The sequence below is a fragment of the Aedes aegypti genome, chromosome 3 (genome assembly GCF_002204515.2).
Source record: "Aedes aegypti strain LVP_AGWG chromosome 3, AaegL5.0 Primary Assembly, whole genome shotgun sequence".
NCBI lineage: Eukaryota > Metazoa > Arthropoda > Insecta > Diptera > Culicidae > Aedes > Aedes aegypti.
The window spans coordinates 94,090,108-94,112,855 of record NC_035109.1 but is presented as its reverse complement, the minus strand read 5'-3'; the positions used below and the strand labels follow the sequence as shown (position 1 = coordinate 94,112,855).

The 22,748-nt window shown below is 35.7% G+C and overlaps 2 protein-coding genes across 2 annotated transcripts in view; one reads left to right on the top strand and one right to left on the bottom strand.

The window, feature by feature from the left end:
* Positions 1-15,642, top strand: part of LOC5564638 — a 31,479-nt gene extending 15,837 nt beyond the window's left edge. Inside the window, exon 2 of the mRNA XM_001648938.2 lies at positions 15,355-15,642. Within this exon, the coding sequence (XP_001648988.2) occupies positions 15,355-15,578 (224 nt within the window). The 3' untranslated portion in view covers positions 15,579-15,642. The remainder of the gene's footprint in view (positions 1-15,354) is intronic.
* A 664-nt stretch (positions 15,643-16,306) lies between these two features.
* On the bottom strand, positions 16,307-18,827 carry LOC110678096 (the record flags this gene model as incomplete). Its single annotated transcript, XM_021850690.1, has 1 exon — positions 16,307-18,827. A coding segment is annotated over one exon (1,593 nt), but the record flags the coding sequence as incomplete, so codon positions are not given.
* Between the last annotated feature and the right edge of the window lie 3,921 nt (positions 18,828-22,748).

Here is a 22,748-nt window from a genome sequence, read left to right as displayed (position 1 = left end):
TCGACGGAACCCATAAAAAATGAAAGTATTCTGAGACACTGATGCAATAATTACAAAGATATCATATAACAAATCAAGCTGTCCGAAACTGAGGGACAGGAGGTGCTTAACCAAAATTGTAATTTGTCCATATTTAGTTCAATTAAGGTACAAAATACATTCATACTATCAAATTAGGATTATGTTCGATCATGCTTGCGGGATCCAAAGTATTTTTTCATATCCAAAATATTTACTGAATTGACTCAAAATTAAGTGGATACCGTCAAACGGGGTAACTTGCAACAGGGGTGAAACATGCAACACAACGATATGTAACTGAATTGACGTTTTTTAAAGCATTGAGTATAATTATTCGAAATTTGTTACACCTGTTAATGACCTTATGTATAAAAAGGGAGGTTTTGTTGAGGATTTGGGTATAATTTCTATTTTCGTTGGTTTGCTGGAGGAGATAATCATATCTCACATTTGATCGTACAAAAGCAAGACTGAAAATCGTTCATGGTACCACACAAACGGGATATAAATGTTATTCTAAACATTTGCTGTTCGTTACAGTATTTAATAGTACACAAAAGGACTATGTAAAAGTTTTGCTAATTTCACGTAGAAACACTGAAAACATTTAAAAACTGTTTTTGACTACCGTTGTGGGGTAACTTGCAACAGCAATTCCAATCTCATTATGGCAAGATGTTTTCTGCCGCTTGTCATCAAAAACACACGAAAAAGCAAAATTGACCATTTATTTGTAGAATTACATTATGAGGTAATCAACTTATTACACATTTGGTATAAAACACTATAAAAGTTACATTAATTGCATTATTATTGGAATTTATTATTTTTTCTTCGTGAAAACCATGATTAATTTGAAAAATCCGTTTCAAATGTAAGTTGCAGATCTGTCATTGTGAACTTTTTGCATAAAATATAAAGATAGCTATTTCCAATGACCAACAGAGGCCATTTCAAGACACGCTTTAAATATATGATACATTGCTTTGGTTAAAATATGAATAAAAAATAAGTTATGAAATATGAATAAAAAAAAATGCACAAAAATCTTCGAATGGTTTTCCACTATTGACGGCTAGTGATTTGCTAGAATTTTCAATTGTTGAACCAATAAAATACAAAATTAATTGATTTATTTATCGGATAGAGTCAATACTCATAATTCAATCAATAATAATATTTTTTCAAAAAGTATGGTACCTTGTTTCTGTTTATTATCATGCTTTTACTACAATCTATGATTCAATGATAAAAACACGGTATTGATAAATTTTTCGATAGTAAACATTAGTAAGTATTGTGTGTTGCATGTTACCCCACATCAGGGGTAGAATGAAAAATGCATATTTTGGGCCTCTCATGATCCCAGCAAACCAAATTATATTAAAATAAACACAACATGGTATTCTTTACGTGGCGATTAGGATACCAGATTGTATTTGGTTCATCTGAGTCCTTAGAATTTTCATCCAAATAGATTTGAAATTGAAAAGTGTTGCAAGTTACCCCGTTTGACGGTACGTCATTTTTTTTAAAGATTTTCAAACTTTTCTACTTTTTTTAAAAAGGCATGCATATTTCAAGGATGTGTTATTCTACGCAATCATTAGTCTACATAATAGCTTTCTTTTCTACTAATACACCATCTTGATTGGACCATGATTTCTCAATGTTTCGGCTTTGTCCGGTATTGGGTGCTGTCCGGCACTGGGGGATCTCCCCCTAGTAACTGAGACATGAATTGTTTTCGCCCCACACCAAGTTTTCCACCCATTTTTGTCTGCCTAAAAATAAAAAATACAAACCATGATGTTTTATGAGTTTTATCCTTAGTGCTATTGTCTGAAAATGTCGAATCCAATTCTTGAAATGGCAGAAATCTACATTCTTTGGAAGTGATCCATAACCGTGGTAAACAATCATTTCCTGGTCCTTATTATGGATCAATAGTTAGAAGTGCTAATATTCGGTATTTAGAATCAACAATCAAGAAAAATGTTTTCCAACGATGAATTTATACTAAATCGAAGCGAACGAGCATGTTTGATGCTATAACATTTGAATTTTACCACCTGTGGGAGCTAAACATTTGTCAAAAACACCGTTATTTAGCGGTTGTTGTGCTCAGGGTTGGGAAAAAATCTGGAACTCACTCTACAGTAGCCAAGCAAAGCCAATCACAGTCAGCGAAACCAGTGAAACTCACGCCCATCGCTGCTGTAGGCAAAATGCCTTGAAAATAGCAAAACACCCGTTGCTAAGGGCAACCCAAAACTACTGTAGAAAAATGTTCTATTTCCCGCTGCATTTCCCGCATTTAGAGCCATCAATGACACTCATGATTTAGAAAATTCGTGCACCCAACATAGGCTACTTGATGAGATTCACGTTTTTTGAACTACTGTACTGGGAGAGCCACGTGATTTTCGCGAAAATTCAAGCCTACTACTATTACCATTCCCAGCACTGGTTGTGCTGAACATTACAAATGGTAGACGACAAATAGTATGACATGGGAAAAATATGTTTTACGTCAACGTTTATGTTTTGAGCGAGTTATCTGATGTTGAACGCCAAAGTGATCCTTAGCTGTGTGGACATGGTATGCAGAATGAAGGGACCGAAAAAATCATCGACATAGGGAGAGATATCGAGATGTAGAACATCGAGATGTGGAGAGTCGACAGTAATATTTTTGTGGGCGAAGAGATCTCATTTAGTTGAACCAGTAGCGCAACCAGAATTTGGTCCTGGGGAATTTTAAGATACATCTTGAGGAGATATCTGTATAACTAAAAATGGAATGGTGTTTGTTTGTTACGATATGGCTTGAGAACGGGCCATCCAATTTTGATATTTTTTCCATAGTCATATTTTTAAAGTATTCCAACGTGTTTGTGTGTATAAAAAGCACAGGATATTGAACGTAAATGTCACTGAAATGGGAGTAACCGAAACTATCATTTTATACGGAACGTTTCATGACGTTTTTCAACAGCCTACTTGATGGAAAGACAGAGTTTGCCGGGACCACTCGTTTTTTAATAACAAAAATCAAGTTGAATAATTTAAGTATGTTTTGTTTTTGGCATAATAAAAATAATTAAGGATTTAGCGTGATGGCATTCAACCGCTCTATGTTGTTCTTCAAATATGTTTTCGAGTTTTTAACAATGAGAATGACTTTGAATATAATGTTTGAGCGCAACAATTTGCAATAGAAATCATTCCCACTATTCTCGCGGAACATTACTAAAGGACCTATGCACAAATGAGAGATTCTCTCCTCTCTCGTTCTCTTTTTATTATAACAGTGGAACACTAAAGATTTTGGGAAGTTTTTCACTATAGATCGAAAGTCAATTTCCTTGACTAGCGTTTCATACAAAAAACGCAACAGAAGAGATTAATGTGACTCAGTTATTAATGAAAGAGAAAGTAAACAAAGAGAGCCTCTCAATGTTGGATAGGTCCTTTAGTAATGTTCCGCGAGTATTCTTGCAGTAGATAGAAAGTGGTTCAGCATTGCAAACTACCGAATAAAGACTAATTGTCACATATCGTCCCCTTAATGCTACAACTAGATAACTCGAAAATCAAAATTTTGGGATGTGCCACTTTGAAAATATGACCGTTTTACAAGGTGACGGTTAATCGCAGAGGATATGGTTGAAAAATAAACTTTAACTTGTGTATTTTGAATCACACGCTTATGAGCTGTAGGTATTTTACAGATCTAATTAATAAAAATGTTTTGGCATATTGAAGTCAAAAATTTCAAATTTCGAGTTATCTAGTTGTAGCATCAAGGGGACGATATGTGATATCATACAGAACTGACAATCCAGAAAAACGAGTCCAAACCAAAAATGAGTTTTGCTTTAATTGTGAACATTCTATGACCAAATATTGACTCCCACACTCCCTCATTAAGATGATCAACTTTCTGAAAAACACCAATTTTGTATCTCTTCGCTGGACTGATATACAAAGAAGCAAATATTTTGTACGCCAGAAAGTTATTTAGACATTTGTTGGAGTCTGTGCGCCACCTTGCGAGTTAATTCTGAATTAAAACATTTACCAAGTGGAATTCAGCAGTCCTGTGATCAACGTTGCCGAATACTCCTAAACTTCTTTACTTTCAAGATATTTGCGCTAGATATGAGCGGATATGGGTTGAAGAACATGAAAACATCAGAATTGGTGTTAATTATCCATAATATTGATATCGAGCCAACTCTCCATAACTCGACATGGGAGGGACTATCGAGTTAAGGAGATAACGAGATACAGAGCTCAAAACCAGTGCAAATTCAATCCAAGGGATCATCGAGCTAGCCATGAAAATCAAGTTTTACTATCCCGAGTAGCACACATGTTTTAATTGAGGCAGAATAACTCTAATATGACCAGATTTGGTCGTATAAGAGTTATTCTGCCTCAATTATAACATGTGTGCTCCTAGGGATGGTTCTCTAACTCGATATCGTGATACGGAATATCGAGTAAAGCTAAGTATGCTGTTCTGCTCAAGAAAAGTAAAAATTTCTGCGGAAGAAATGGTTAAGAAATTTTCTACAGTGAGCTCCATTAGAGGGTTGGAACAAAAAATATTTTTTTCTTCTATTAATCCTACAAATATCCAATCCTCTAGAATTGGTCCTTTGGACGCTTTAAGGCTCATGCAACAGCTATGCGTTAGATTGCATATGTCTTATTTCAACGGCTTTGATGATCCATAGACTCATATAGCACATTTCACGACTGTGAATCCAAACTTTACGATAAATAGGGAAAGTGTACCAGTTATGGCCATAGTGGTTCCCTATTTGGCCATACGGGAAATTTCGATAACTTTTACAATTTAAATATTTTTGAATGTTTAAACATAAAGATATATCTTAAATCTTACTACTACAACACAAAAAATCTTTCAAAATGTGAAAACATTCAAGTTATCCCGTATGGCGAAATAGGGAACTACTATGTCCATAACTGGTACACCTATCCTATAAGAGCCTAATTGAACAATGTGTAATCAAATTTGTTCCAGAGCGGTTCATGTGAAAAATTTACCGCACTTACTGTCAATAAAGCATCTTATCTTCTAAAGATTCTAAAGAACTTCAATGCTTGCTGTGGTGCATTTGTTCTATGCGGAGATTGCTCACTGCGCGTTATTTTCGCGAAGCAATCCAAATTTTTAAATTTCCCCGCAATAATAACAGCTGATTAGCAATTTCGTCCCTACTAGAAGCTGATAAGATGCTCTTTAGATTTTAATGAGAGCCAAGGTTCAGCGCAATGCATTGGAATGATTAACATTTGAATCAACACTAATTAAACGCTTCGAAAGTTTTTATTTGACTTGTTAGAAATGATTTACTAATACACTGAATAAGTCATTATTACTTCTATTAAAAAGCTAACATTCCACTCAACAAATGTATCTGATTAAAGTAGTTATCAGAATTCGGACCAACGTTATAATTGCGATAAATATTTACATCGTTGGGCAATGAATAGGCATCACATAAGAATTCAGACCATAGCCAAAGCTCCATAAATGGTCAGAATATTTGAAAATTGTGCACACTAAGATTATTTTATCGGAATCCGTGAATTTCACCGTAATTTCAACAGCTGAACAATTCGGTGAAATAAAACACCGAAATTCCGTCGAAATTTTACAGATTCCAATAATACTGAATACTGTAAAAATTTACCGTACTCGTTTAATTGTGAAATAACTGTTCAGCTGTTGAGATTTCAAAGGAATCGGTAAAATGATTTATGTGTGTGTAGAGATCCTAATGCATTTTAAATTTCAACTTACAAATATTGAATAAGTTAACCAGTATGATAGAAAAACAAAAACATTTAAGGTACGATCAAGTTAAGCAAATATCAACTTATGGAACACATATTCAGTACAATTGCGATTCGAAGGAATATCGAGGTAGCCATAAAATCATTCTTGCAATGTTTTTATAATTCAAAATCGAGATACGAATTCCTAGTTACGAAAAATGTACTGTAAATGATTTAAGAGTGATTTTTCCACTGATGGCTAAATAAAAGATACAAACATAAACAAATTTAGTAAACAAGTCATCAAATTAGTGATTATAGAATAAAGTAATTTTATTTTATTCAATAAAACAAATATATTAAAATAATTACCAGCACATAACTTCACAAGAAATTTATTCATTAAATTCAGATTGATTTTACTCTGTGTTCACAAGTTTAATTATTAACGATTATTATCAAAAACTTTTTCAGTGCGCGAAAAAAAAGCTGACAGAACGATAGATGGATCAGTACCGTGCATTCCCGCTAATTTCCTTATTAGCAAATCCTACACCTAATCCTAAAAATAATCCTAATTTTCGCTATTCCCGCTATCTTATGCAAACCATCGGGGTTCATTTTTAATTGAATTCTGTTTACCCAGTAAACACAAACTCGTATACGATAGCGTATAAAGGTATAAATGTGGAGGCGATATACGTACATGCGCCATAAGCTGAATGCAAGATGTACGTATATCGCCTCCACATTTGTACTCTTATATCTCATCATATACGATGGTGTGTTTACTGGGTACTCTATGAACTACAGAAAATCGTCCTTCTGGTTACTTGTTTTGTTGTATCTGCGTTTCGTTTCATAATGTTCCACTTCATTTCTCTCCGTTTGAAGAATTTCTAATTTGAACGATGTGCAAATTAGCGGAATACAAATTAAAAAGTGTTCAGATTAAATGCGGTCAAATCAAAGGGGGTACCCGGTACTGAACAGTAGCGATGTAATGCGTTTGTTGTTAATCAGCTTGCTAGCTGTCGTACGGAGAGATCTGCCAATTTGAGTAAACTGAAACGACCACCCTCTAGTTTAAGCATATACTATCGATCAGTGACACAAAATTGGAATTCTAACGATGTGTGCCGATGGCGTCCTGGATTTAGCGAGAATTGTTCATAAGGACTGTTCATTTAAGAAAGTGGACACGTGTTTTTTACAGTAAACTGTTTATTTTCGAACAAATTCATGAGTTTACCTAAAATACATGGAAATCAACGTAATTTCGATCAAATTCACATAAATTTGAACAATTATTGAGCATTGCTGGAGAATGTTTTTACTTATCTTTTGATACCTCCCATAAAATTCTGCACAACTTTTTTCGGAACTTTTCGAACTGCTTTTTGAACTGCTGACTACATTTTCTTGAAAAAATCGATGGAGCTTGCATCTCTTCCATCCTTCTTAAGATGCCGTTTGATTATTGCCCAATATGTTTCAATGAGGCGTAGTTCTGATCAATTTGATGGATTCGATCATTTTTCTACAAATTCGACTTATTCCTTCTTGAGCATCTCCAAAGTAGCTGAAGCATAGTGAGCCGATGCTAGGTCTGGCAAAAACAATGGAGGCATGGTATGCTTTCAGTAGATGAGCAGAAGCCATTTTTTAATGCATTCAGTTCTGTAATTTTCGCCGTTGATTGAACCCGTCGTGAAATATGTAGTACTTTCATACCGCAGGAGCAAATTGCTTGCCATACCAAATCATTTTTCCCAAATTTTTCTGTTGGGATGTATCGTACGTCGTCAGGAATATCTGTTTTGGCCACAGCGTTGAAAAGCGTTGACACTTCGCGATTTAAGCCAAATCTCGGAACGGCAGTTTTTCTTTACACCATTTGGTCGGTGTTCAGACAGACTGGACTAAGTGCTTTTTCAAAGATTTCAGTAAAACTCACCCCAAGCAAACAAAATGTAAAAATATTTGCATTATTTGCTGTGATAATGGAATTTAACTATTTGATGATACATCTGCATCAAAATTGCATCGAAAAAATCAGAACTGATGGAGTTCTAAACGTATCTTTAGAACGCCAAAATATCATCTAGTCCGGTCTGTCTGAACACCGACCATTTGTGCAGAAAAAAATTGAGAGTCGCCATTTCAATTCGACCCATCGTTTAGAATTTATATTTTTTTTATGTCAACTTTTGTCTGCTGTCAAAATAAACACTTGAGATCACACTGAAACAAAATTTTATTTGTTTTTATGGAATTTTTACACCAAAATGCTAATATTTAGGTGTCCACTTTCTTAAATGAACAGTCCTTATGTTGTGAAAAAATATGAAGTTGTTGCAGTCCCATATTGAATTTAAAGGCATAATAGTCTCTATATGAACTTTTACTCCAAATAGCAACTGCAAAACGTGAATTGTGTTCAAGTTTATATTTTTCTCAGATGAATAGAAAAAAAATGAGTTATCTGTACGGTGCACAGTGCGTTGAATGTATGGAGCTGCGGGACAAAAATCGAAACTAGAAGATTAAGCCATTGGTATGGAAGGGAAAGTTGTTTCTGGTCAAAAGAGCTACAATTTGCATAAATGACATATAATATACGCATAATCGCAAAACTGTCCCAAGCGCCAATTCATATTTTTTCCAAGAAAAACCATGCCATTTGTACTTTTATTGCTCATAATTATGTAAGAAGTTATTTGAAAATATGTCTCTTATCACTCGTAGCTGCAAAAGTGGCTTATACGCCTTTATGCAAAAAATCGCATTTTTTTTTTAAATTTTTCAGTTTTTTATATGAAATTTGATTAAAATCTTGGAAACTACATTTGAAGTATATTATTTTTAGCATAAACTTGCTCTGGTGTAATGTCTGGTTGAGCCGAGACCACATAGTGTTGCAAGATTTTCGGATTTTCCATCACAAACAACTCATTTTCATACTTGTGCTGGTTAAGGAATACCCCTAAAAATAGTCAAAAATCTCGAAGAGTTGCAGGGAGTTGCAGCTGTATCTTTCAGACCTTTCACATGACACTTTAAAAAACATGTCTGTGAGTGATTTAGGGTGGAACTCGGTGGAACTTTTTTTGAATCGATTATCAAAGTTGCATGTTAGTATTTCATAAGTTTGATTTCATAGTTGGCTATGAAATCAAACTTATGAAATTCTAACATGCAACTTTGATAATCGATACAAAAAAAAGTTCCACCGAGTTCCACCCTAAATCACTCACAGACATGTTTTTGTCGATTTCTCATATTCAAAGTTAAAATTGGTGTTATTATCCCATCAAATATACTTTACCAACCTCCAGCCATGTTCTCTTTTGGATTTTGATTAAATACATTGGTTTCAAAACTCTCCGTACTAGTTGAAAGGAATGCTGAAAACATGCGACAAAATTTAGTTTTTCTGCTACTCCGACAATGGATGCTTTCGAAGCTTGTTGTAGTAGTTTTAGTGCTTTGTATGTCTTATAAATACTTGTTTCAATAGCGGATGCTACCTATAAAAATTTGTGGATACTTATTATCGCAGAATAAAATAACTTGAAATTTGATTTTTGTCTATGGAGCAACGCACTGTGCGGTGTTGCGAAATGAATAGAGCTTGTAGAAATGTACTAGAAAATTATGAACATTTGTATGAGAAGACAAACTTCAAATTTGAGCGCTTTTTCTCAATGTCTACTAGTTCCATATGGGACAGTTATGCTTTTATGGGCAGTATACGACTTAAAAAATTCAATGTTATTCTACAAGTGTCAAAATGAATCTATTCAAACGTGAATCGAATTGCCTTAGATCTAGCAGACCTTTTCGTCGAAAATACCCACAACTGAGTTATCAAGATTTGTATTTGTAGCTCACTAGCGCCTTTTCGTTGCATAATGTTGAACTAAGCATACAACCAGAGTAAAGTTCATGAACCAATATCACCAGAACATAGAATAATCTTATATAAGACTGTTTGTGAGAAGAAAGTATCAAAAGTCGCTTTTGTTACATTTTTTCACAACAACCTCTCTTTCACAATGAACCATATCCCTTTTAAATTTGCATATTAATTTTAGTACAACTGAATCATTTTTTACAAATCAGCAGAAATATTTAAAATATTTGTTATCAAAGTTATCATGATCTGAATTCGGGATCAATATGGCTCCAAGACACAGACAACGTAACTTTTTTTTTGCACAGACAGAAGGTTAAATCATGTTCTTCGGTGTGAAGGAGATCGTGTTGATGCGTAGGATCACTCTGACTGAGTTCTGTAATGTTGCTGGGGCGTACCGCGGCATGGGGGCGCAATTGGAGAGAGACGTTAAGGTAAACACCTTGACCGTGCAATTGGTTAACATGCCGCTGTCGGTACCAGTCTTACTTGTATTTGATATGTGTTGCGCACAGCATATAACTACAACTACTTATCAGAAGAGTTTGTATCGTTAATTCTATTACAAAGCCGCTCTGTCGTCGTTCGGTCGATGTTGTGCGGAAGTTTATAATATCGATCCTGGTGGCTATTGATGTAAACATGATTACTGATTAGTCATCAGTTGGTGGAAGGCTTGAAGCGCAGTTTACTTGTTTACATCTTTATAGAACTCTGTGGGATTTAAATTGAAAAATAGTTTGGGTTCTCCACATGACGTGCAGCAAAATCCGTTTGTTATCAGTCTTCACGGCGTGTATATGGGAAAAGATTATCACAAAAAAATAGGCATCGCTAAATCTTTCACCATTCGAAAATATAGGTTTTTAGCTTCCATTTGACGTGTTCCCCAAAAAAATCCACCGAGGATCCCAAAAATTTTTTTTTTAATTTTTGTTCTTTAAAGTACATTAGGGGTCATGCACAAATTACGTCACGCTCCAAGGGGGGGAGGGGGTCAAGCCAAGCGTGACAAGCCTTACAAAATTTTCAGAGGACTCATAAAAAATACGTGACAAAGGGGGGAGGGCTCGAAAAAGTCGAAATTTAGCGTGACATAATTTGTGTACCATCCCTTATTTTTAAATGTAATCATTGTAAAAGACAGTTTCGTTGGTCCTAAGCTCGAAGAAAGTTTCATTTCCATATAAAAGTTCATAAAATACATATACATACTTATATATTGAGTTTCATTTTGTAGAAAACAAAACTGTCCTATATGATTTTGAGGATTTATTGAGCTATAGGACACTTATTCGATTAGATATGTTGGAAGTTCAACTGTTCACTTATTCGTACAGTGGAAGTATATCTAACCGAGCACTGTTTCCTTCCATGGTTAGAATACATTAAATTTATTCTTCTTCTGTCATGCATTACACCTCTGCTGGGACATAGCCTGCTTCCCAGCTCTGAGTTCGTTGAGTACTTAGTTATTGATTGAGAATTTTCTTTTCCAATCAACCGTTAAAAGGTCAAAAGTAGAATGGATCAACATTACAACAGTCTACGAAAGTAAATTGAATATGCTAACCTTTGCAAAAAGCTTTAAAAATCCTCATTAAGCATAATATTGGGGCACCCGGAGTAAGTGACACTCCACAGACTTTTTAATAGTATTGTAATGTCTTTGATGTTTTTAGCATGGAATTTCAAAATTTAATAAGTATATAGTGCAAGATATTTCCTATTAAATCAAATCAATCAAATAGTTCCACCGTGAAAGTGGTTTTCTGACAAGCAGAACGACAAGAATACAATTTCCACAATTACTGCAGTAATTAAAACACGTAAGCAGCTTACAAACAAGAAAGTTTTACCATTTTATACTCCTCTTAAATTGATATCATATTCATATAATATATGTTTTCAACATGAAATATGATTAATTATGTGATTATTGGCAACGGTAAGTATTATGAGGTAGATTAACAAGTTAAATTTCATGTGCCTACTTGTTCCGTAGAGTTGAGTAACTGCAATTTACAGTAGATTTTTAAGGCTTTCTTCTAAGGGTTTCAATATCTCGAAAAGATACCTTCCCATTCGTGCGCACATCAGCGGTACGCTATCTTTTACGCCGGTAAATTTCTAAATATAAGGTATTTTGTTCAATTTAAAATTTTGCAATTTTTTGGGCTTTTACATAAAAACAACATAAATCAAGTGGCCGCATTTATTGGTCGTAGCAAAATGAGCTCCATGCAGCACACATTTTACATTACCTTTTGGAGCTTTTTGGCGGGTTTTGCGATGATATCGGCACAAGAGTCTGCCTCTTTTTTTACAGTAGCTCCATAAACCTTAATCAAGAGGAGTCAAATAAGAATCTCCAAAATCCAATCATATGTCCCTTTTTTATATCAGATGTGCATGGAATTTTCATTGTAGAGACATAATGAACAAACTTCCAAAGATATCGAATTTCATCGACAGTTTCGTACTGCTTGAAAAAAAAAAATGCTCAATGATTTTTTTGGCGCGAACGCTGGTCCAAACTGTTAGAAGGTACTGGTCATGGAATTGCGTTTCTAAAATCTTGAATAGATTTTCTGTTCCTCAAATGTGGCATTTTTGCTTATTTATGAAGCCAGATGGTGCATGTTGACCACGATATTTTCAAGGATATAACAGTTGAGTTAGCTCAACTGCATGACTATTTTCATTTAAAAGAGTCACTATTTTGGAATTTTGTTTTCTATATCATATTAATTGTGGAAAAGATGAAAATATTAACCCAGCAGCAAGTGTTATTGATTTGTAGAAATGGTTCAGAAGAGCTTTATTTCGTATCAATCATTTGGCGGCGTCCATTTATTACATAACGCTAAAATCGGCAATTTTTGACCACCTCACCCCCCTCCCTCCATAACGCTTTTTGAATGGAGCATAGTCCTCCCTCCCGCTAGAGCGTTACATAGTTTGTGAAATTTTCAGCATAGTTGATTAGATCTTATCGGTTGAGAATATTTTTTTACATACAATATAAAAAAAACATTGGCGAATCAAATTCTTAGTCAATGAGTAACCGAAGAAATCTGAGAAGCTGGCTTTGTCTCAATAGGGGTGTAATTCCAGATAGCTTAGCTTAGCTTAGCTTAGACTGACTACCCATATCAATGGTTGCTATTCCGGGATTGACCGAAGTCAGTGAAAATGCACAAAGAATCAACTAGAAGTTCGGCTGGGATTGGCCATAATCTTCTTCAGTGTGCATAATTCAGTGCCTCTATTTATACAGGGTCAATAACGGCGCCGGCCACGTCCTTGCAGTCAGGTGGGATAGGGGAAGGAATGTTAGTGTGTAACCTTTGGAGACCGTGTTTGCCTCTGCATCTCCACAAAGGTTACTGGGAAGGATGTTTGTTAATGGGGAGGATCGTTGGGTCAAAGGATTCACTTTGATAAGTGATTAGACCATGATAAATAGTTTTTTGTCAAATATAAATATGCTTTTATGAAAATATAATATTTTCATTTGATATGAACAATTTCTATGTAAAGGAAAATTATGCCGACACTTGAGGTGACGAACCATTCAAAGTTTGTTGAACAAATATCTAAATGTAACATTCTTACAGCTGTCAGGACTAAAGCATGTGTTATTATATTTTACTTATTTGAAAAGAAACAAAAACTCGATTGGCTGGAACATCATAGAACACTCTTATTCTTATGCCGACACTTACAGTGGCGAACCATCCAAAATTTGTTGAATAAAGTGAACCTTTCGCAAGTCTACACTTGTAGTGTCAAAACATTCAAAGTTTTTTTTTTATAATTACAAAAATAAAGATAAAAAGAAAGGGGTGTTTTAAAAACAAAAAAATGTTAAACATAAATAATTCATGAATTAGAGTTTATGTCGACACTCACAGTGACGAACCATTCATAGTTTGTTGAAAAATCATATTTACGTCCTACCGTTGTATCGATTAAATGTGCAGTCATACATATTTTATAGATTAGAAATAGTAGCATGAAACGAGCTCACCAATTGATCCGTCATCCTTGACTGAGCAGCAACAATCCACATTCAGCTTAACTCGTTTGCTCGGTTATATAGCACTCAGAGCAAATAGGCGCACGACCCGAGAGGGAAAACAACTGACGACTGCTCGGGCTTTCTTGACGCACTGCCAAGGAGCAATCCTCAAGGTCGAAGATCAAACAGAACTAACCGATCGCGGAACTTTTTCACTTCACTCGACCGACGCGCGACATGTTTGATCCTGCCCTCGTCACTCGCTCCCGCAGAAGCAAGCGTCAAGGTCGAAAGATCAAACAGAACTCCTCAATAGGGGTGTAATTCCAGATAGAAGAAAAAGAAAATTCATCTATTCTAAATATGAAAAGAAACAAGGATTTAGACAATAGAATCAAATACACACCTAAATTCGAATGCCGATCTCAGCTGTGCAAATCTCGGTAAAAGGTCGTCTGCTGACATCTTAGTAAAAGTGACGTTTGATGACGGCACCCAATGGTGCTGTTTTAAATAAACTTAATGTTATGCTGATAAATTAGTTGAATTAATTTGCTGACCGCTCAGCTGTGCGGATCTCGATAAAAGAATGAAAATTATCTGAGTATGTCCTCCACTGTACGAGTAAGTGTCCTATGGCATATTAAATCCACAAGATCACATAGGACAGTTATATCCATTACAATATGTAATCTTATATATCTTTGTTATATCAACTTTCATTTGAAATTTGGGCTTCCATCGAGCTTGAGAAAAACAAAACTGTCTTTTACCATGATTATATTTGAAAATAATGTACTACAAGATTTTTTTGGGGAACCCGTCAAATGAAAGCTAAAAACTTATATTTTCGAATGGTGAAAGATTTAGCGATGCCTATTTTTTTGTAATAATATTGTTCTATCAGACACGCCGTGTCTTCATAGCGATGGAAACAGCTTCAAGAAATTCAAATTCAAAAGCAATAAATGTGAACACGGTAAAAACCAGTTATTTCCGATAAAATCCAACAGTGAACAAATTAAGTGATCCAAGTAAAAAAAAACATAAAAGCAAACGTGTTATCAACCTTCCCGTGTATGGCTTAAATATGAATGAAAGCCGATTCAGATTCAGATTTAATTCGTAATAAATTCTTCTTCTTCTTTTTCTTGGCATTAAGTCCCTAGAACAGAGCCCGTTTCCTAGTTTAGTGTTCTTATGGGCACTTCCACTGTTATTAACTGAGAGCTTTCTTTGCCAAAGTTGCCATTTTCGCATTCGTATATCGTGTGGCAGGTACGATGATGCTCTATGCCCAGGGAAGTCAAGGAAATTTCCATTACGAAAAGATCCTGGACCGATCGGGAATCGAATCCAGGTACCTTCAGCATGAATTTGTTTTGTAGCCGCAGACTCTAACAATTCGGCTAAGGAAGGCCCCTAGTACCGAGTAAACCATCTGCATCTCCACAGTTGTCATGGATAGGATATTGGGTTAGTGGGTTCATCGTTCGGCACTTCTCCATAAATGAAACAATGTCTACCAAATAAAACCATCGAGCATTTAATTAAAGCTTCTGTTCTCTACTTCCAGACCTGGACAAAATCAAAGCCATATCGGAGGTGCGAAACATCGAACGTGCGACGCGACTCGAGCAGACTGCCACCGGTTTCGTAGTGCAGGGCCTAGACTACGAAATTGTGTTCGACCGTGTCTCGGCGCCGCCGAGCGAACCGGAAGACTACGCCCTGTCGTTGGTCAAGCGGAGATTATACCGGTGGGATGCCAAACCGCGCAACTACGACGATAAGGGTTGATTGACGACGACAGTGAGGAATGTGTAGAGTGTGTGTGGAGAATAGGTGGCTCATGATAATCAGACTACGAAAATCTTAAGAAACATTCCCTTTTTTTTCAAACTTTGGAAAATTGTATATTTTTTCGTAGCTCGGAAATTAAGATGATTTTATTTCTGGCTTACACCTTAGCTCATAACACGCATGTAAGGAAAATTTTTTATGACTTTTGAAACTTTTTTGTATTTTTGAAAATTGTTTGAAAAATTGTATTCTTATATAACCTACAAATGCCTGAAGTTCATTCAACGTTTAATATAAAAAATCGTACCTTTTATATTTTTCGACGATCAACCTATCACAGAAAAAGAGCTTGGTGGTATTAAAATGATGTCAAATCTGTTTTTCCGTTAGTTACACGGAAAATAAAATATGCTCCAGAAAAAAAAAAAATATTAATTATTTTCAAAAGTTCCGTAAAAACTTAAATTTTTATTATTGCAAAAAATCAATAACCAATACTGACTTCAAGAAAAAATGAAAAAGCGTAGGGATGTTCAAAAATAAAAATTATAAAAATCTAAAACCAAAATTCATTAATTCACGAATAAAAATAAATCTTTGCCCAAAACGTGTTTAGAACGATTTTAGATAACGAAAAATTATATTTAAATCGAAAATAAAAATTTGAGTATAAGAGGGTTAAAAAAATGGGGTTTTTTAACTTAAGATTTCCACAGTTTGATTTGTTTTCATGTAAAATTGGGCCACCTTAATGGAGAAGGTTACCAGAATTTGACATTTTGATTGTGAACCAGTATACAAAGTTCCCAGTAGTTGATAGTCAAACATTTGTGATAGTTTTTTTTTTTAACTTAGTCGTTATGTAAGGTACTTTTTACTTAACATGTTATCGTGAAATGGATTGACGGCTGCCTGATGACATAATGTTTTATAATAATATTGATATCAACGGTATATAGCTCAGCTGTATTAATAAATATCCGAAATGTCCGAGTCCCTCTTCCAATGACAGATATTATCTGTCAACTGGCCCATAAATAACTGCTCATTCGCATCGCGATCTCAACGTGCGGGCCATTACTTTTTATTCTTATTTTGACAAAACAAGAAGATGCTCTTCTTTATTTCGGAGGGAGGATGAAGATTAAATTGGGTCCTGTCATGTATCGCATTTGCTCCGTTTCTTCCTCACCTGATGCCGCCATAACTCCGAGCTATGCCAATAGCAGGGCTGGTAGCTGATCTCTTTTTAGAGACTATCTCACTGTTTTAATGCACGTCTCTGAAAAGTCTTTTTTTGATAGGAGGTCTCTTTATTAACCAAAACGATAACAAAATGCCTACAATGCCTGGTGTAGAATTCTTTAGAAACCCTTACGCGAGTTAAATTTTCACGGATGGAAGTTTCTTTTTAAAAAAAGCTACTTAACTACCCTAGAGCCGAAATCGAACTAAACGTTTATTACAATCTATCCATTAACTACACTTCATTTGCCTGCACTAGCACTTTTCGTCGTCGCATATCGAAACAGCTGGATCGCGTCGATGACCGATGGTTACATCCGCCCCGATGCCGTCGTCAGCAATCTCCACTGCACCCATTCTGGCGGCTCCGTTACCGACTCGCTGCAGCTGGGTCGTCAGCATTTTTGGTTAACGCCAACCGGGTAGCTCCGTTGCTAACTCGTCCCTTCCTGAGAGATGAGGTTCCGTGCGAATCACGTCCATTAGACTCAAAGGCTTGATCCTGGGTTGAATGTCCACCACTGATTCCTGAGTAGCTATGTCATTAGATGCCTGTATCTTTATAGTGGCTGATCTGTGGGAGAAAACTTTGAAAAGAATCGCAATTACGATTATCATGCAGGGGAACGAGATGATTCCCCCAAAGGCGGGCCAAGAGGGCCACTTGATGCTGAAGCTGGTGTTGTTCAATCGGATATACTCCATCTCCTTTCTCATCTCCAGATGCAGGTTATGCAAATGTTCCAAACTCAGGTTTGCTATTGTAAACTGCTTCTGTATTGAAATTCCATCTAAAGGTAGCTGTATTGGGCTTCCTGCCATATTCTGAACCGTGTTTGAATAGCTGGTATTGTTGATGGTTACTTCGCAATCGTGAAATGATAGCAAAAACGTTCCAGTTAAAGTACGATTACTAATTCCACAATTTGATGTAAGAGAAATGTTTTGGATTGTGTTCAGGATAATGTTTCCATCGTTTATAATAATGACTTCCTCATCAGGTGGGTTCATGGTATAGTTGCAGCTAGCTTGCTGTCCAGAGAGAAGATTTGGTACGCATTTGGAGTTGTCGAATTCCGTTTCATGAATTTTGTAAATGGTTGATTCCAGTGAATTTACAATGTAGTTACCGGTATCATGATTCAAATAATACCTTTTCGCCAAATGAATTTGTTTATGATTGGATGTTACAGGGAAGACGTGAATCTTGTTGAAAATCCTTTTATCTAAGATGGGTGTCTTTATCAAAAGGGTCAATTCCTTGGTGTTGGTTGCGATCGTTGTATCTGCAAGGCTCAGTGCTTCCAAGACGTTATGAAGTGTAATATTCTGTTTAGATAAATCTTGATACAAAACTTCTACTTCATCTTGACTTAGTATTTTTTCGTTTAAAATTCCTATTTTGGCAAGTATTACACTATCGACAATTTGTGTTAATTTTTCTGCTAGATACTTCAAGTTAAGGAAAATATTAATCGAATAGATTTCCAATGATTTTGAATTTGAGAGGTCTATTGCATCCTTTGTTTTGTAAACCAATTCTTTCATTTGCAAATTTAGGGCTCTGTTTATTCTGATCTGCTGATTATTATTATTAACAAGTTCGTTGATTGAGGAGTTTATAATTTTTAAATCGTTCGCGTCTGGGCTACCGGCAATAAATTTCCATCCCGCTCCTAAACTATCCCATCTCTTGTTTCTTTTTGATGGAGCTAAATTTTTAAGTGTTTGATGAATCTCGTCAAATTTTTGGAGGATAAGCTTCGTGAATTGATTAAATTTTAGCTGTTCGAATTGACTTCTAAGACCTTCTACATGATTAGTTAAGGAAGTAATATTGAAATGATGGATATAATAATGGGATGATAATTGAATTCTCGCTGAACTTGAATGAAAAATAACAATCGGCAAATGATCAATTCTGTTAACGTCTATTTTACTACCTATTACTATACTTAAGCTTATAAAAACTCTGAAAAGTGAAATGAAGAAAGACAGATGTTAGATTTTCCTGACCTTGACATCATTTTTGTGAACTTTTCTTCCATCATCCATAGTAACCGTACTGTTATTAACGTGTTTGATTTTATTTTTCTTAAATCGCGGTTTATGCTTCATCCTCTGTCTAGCATTTTCATACACTTCCTGATTGCATTCCAGTTCAATCGTTTTTTTTTTATTTATTATGATATTTCAAATCCTTTTTCTGTTTTTCCGTAATGTTCTTGAAAACTTTTTCTATTATTTCTGGAGTTCTGGGAGAAGGAAGGATAATTTCGAGAGGAGTATGTTTAGTGGTACTATGGATTGAGGAATTGTATTTATTCAATGACAAAAGGAGCATTTCATTAACAGGTTTCCCTGGATTCTCTGCTTTTGTCATTCTATAAATTTCTAGAATTGTGGAGTGGAAACGCTCCACAACACCATTCATCTCGCTTCGTCCGGTTGCGGTAATATATGGTTGAATATGATGGGTGTTGTAAAAGTTTACCAAATCTCCAGTCATGAAGGATTTTTCTCCGTCCATTACTAATATTTCTGGTGTATTGTACTTCAAAAGGATCTCTTTAACTGCGGGAACTATATCGACAGCAGCTCTAGAATCAATACTTTTAATTTGGGCAAATTTGGAAAATTTGTCGATATAGGTTAGGAAGTGGTGATTCTCAAGGAAAAGGATATCGATATGGGCAATCTTGAAAGGGGCATTTGGGATTGGAGTGGCCTGGATAGGATATTTGATAGGGTTTCGATTGTATTTACTTTCGTGGCAAATTTGGCAATTTGTCACAAAGTCTTTCAACTTTTGAGAGAGTTTTGGGAAGTAAAACCTCCTCAATAGTTGTAACTTGTTTTCTTCAGCTCCGCGATGAGCTCTGTAATGTTCTCGTCGGATGATATTCCACTGTTCATCCTCTTGTGGTACATCTTGAAGCATCGTTTGGCAAAAGCGGATTTTTAACATTCTCTTGGAGCCAAAATGTTTTTTGTAAATTTCTTGGATTTTACCCATCAAGTGTTCTGTTGTTAATAATCCGTTAACCTTCGATAAATCAAAATGATTTTTAAGAACCTGCAAAAGATAGTCGTTATTAGTATAAAGAGTAGAAATGTTTATTCTAGTGTAGCTAGAGAATGTATTGGTTATTGTTACTTTGTCCGGACCTTCCTGCAAAATTACTTGGTGTTTAAAGGCATTAATAGGTGCTTCAGTGGATTCGATATAAAAATCGTCGCTGTTGTCTGCAGAGTGTTGGGTTCCTGTCATGGAGCAGACAATTCTACTTAAAGCATCAGCAACTACATTCGATTTCCCCGGCTTATAAATGATTTCATAATCATGCTCTTCAAGGTACGCTTTCCATCTCTTAAGTTTAGCGTTCGTATTTTTAGGAGACAATGCGAATGTAAGAGGCTGGTGATCCGTTAATATTTTAAACTTTGCTCCATACAAATAGTTTCTAAATGTTTGAAGTGCCCAGTAAATCGCAAGCATTTCTTTTTCGGGTACTGAACAACCTTCTTCCGTTTTTGAAAGGGTTCTAGACGCAAAGTGTATCGGTTTATCTTTTCCCAACTCTCCTAGAGACAGGACTGCACCAATTGCGAAATCGGATGCATCGGTCGTCAAGATAAAAGGTTTATTAAAATCTGGGTATATGAGTATATCGGAAGATGAAAGTAAGCTTTTCATTTTCTGGAAGCATTGTTTTTCTTTATCATTCAAACTTATTCTCTTGTTAGAGGCAGGGCTTCTCTCCCCCCTTAGAAGGTTCGTCAGGGGTTTTGCAATCTTTGCAAAATCTTTGACAAATCTTCGATAGTAGCCCATCATTCCTAAAAACCCTCGAAGTTCCTTTAGATTCTTAGGTTCTGGAAACTGATTGATGGCTTCAATTTTCTTTTGATTTGGTTTAATTCCTTCTGAGCTTATAATGTAGCCTAAGAATTCAACGTCTTGATGAAGAAATTCTGATTTATCTAACTGGATCTTTAATCCAGCAGCGTTCAGTGTTCTGAAGATAGTGTCCAAATTTTTCAAATGCTCTACAAGGTCTTTACCGAAAACTATCACGTCGTCTATATACACGTAGCAGATCTTTCCTATGTGTTCTCTAAGAACATCATCAATCGCCCTCTGAAAAGTTGCAGGCGCGTTTTTTAATCCAAATGGCATTCTTGTAAATTCATACTTGCCATTATTTATAGAGAATGCCGTTTTTTCAATATCGCTTGCTTTCATCCGTATTTGATGAAAGCCAGACGCAAGGTCTAATGTGGAAAAATATTTCTGTCCTTTCAATTGATCAATTACATAACCAATTTCGGGCATTGGATATCGATCGGAAATTGTCTTTTCATTCAACTTCCTGTAATCTATGACCATTCTAAACTTTTTCTCGCCAGATGCATCTGCCTTTTTTGGCACTATCCATACCGGTGAAGTCCAAGCCGATCTTGAGGGTCTGATTATACCGTCGGCTAAAAGTTTATCAACTTGTTTCCTAACTTCTTCTGTATAGGCTGCAGGATAAGGATATACCTTTTGATGGATTGGTACATCATCAGAGGTATTTATTGAACATTCCACAGTGGTACCACAAGTAAGTTTGGTGTTGGGTTGATGAAATACTTCTTTGTGAGAATCTAATACTTTTTGAAGCTTATCTCTTTCGTCAGTTGACAAATGAGAAATTCTGAATAAGTTGTTTGAAGTTGGAGTTGCGGGATTATATCTTGAAAGTGGCATACTTAAGGTTTCTTTACCTTTTCTTAAATGTAAAACGTTATTTTCTAAATCAATTACTGCATTCAAACATTGTAGAATACCTGTACCAATTATTCCTTTAAAAAATGGATGAAATTGGCGAAGCAAAAATTGAGCACTGTGGTTGATTTTAGGGTAAAAGAAGTTAATGTCGATAGCAGATGAGGCGTTAAAATTACCATTCGCACTGGATATATTGTCAGCTTTGAAGTCGTACGGTTTCGAAATCTTGTAACTGTAGGCTAATTTGGGTTCAATCATGTTAACATTCGCTCCAGTATCTACAAGAAATGGAAACTCGCCAATATTTGTTTTTAAATAGATAAACGGAAGAGTTGGAATTACCAACTCGGATTCCATTCTAAAAAATTAGTCTGAGATGATGAGGATGGTTGCGGATCTTCTTGATTGACGGGGCCCTCTTCAGCTGTTGGTGCATCATCACGATGAATGTCTGGCTGTGGTTGTTCTTCGTGCTCTTGTGGTTCAAATTGCGATTGATAATAATGGTAATAAAAATCTTCGTATCCTGAATCACATTCTGGGTAACCAGGATATGCATAACTATATTCGAGCGGGTGAGCCACTCGTTTAAAATGCTGTGGTTGATTATATGGGAACGGATGTGGTCTTTTGACTCTCATGGGAGGTCTATTACCGTAATTTATGTTCCTTGACCTGATACTTGGATCCACTTCCATGGGTTCCGGTTTAGGAAATGGTCTACTGTTTTGTTGAAATTGTTGGTTTGGCATGAAAGGTCTTGGTGGAAATTGTGGAACTTGGGGTCCATAATTGAATTTAGGCCATTGAAACGGTTGCATAGGCACAAATGGTTGTTGAAAACTTCTAGTAAAAGGTTGTAATGGTTGTTTTTTAGGTGGCAATCTGGGAGGTGTTCCTAAATCCATTGGTTTTGGGATATTAGATGCATGTTCATTTCGATATGGAGCCGATCGGGTGTCCATGTTGAAATATTCCAGGCAAAACTGATAGGCATGGTTTAGTGTCTTTGGAGAGAAAGTTTTCAGAAGTTGGCATAAGGGTTTTTCTAGCCCCCTAATAAAAGAATCAATTGCCTTTTCTCGAAAGTAATCAATGTGTGAATTTGCACGTAGGAAAAATTTTGGTTCTGTCTGAATTTGAGCGAT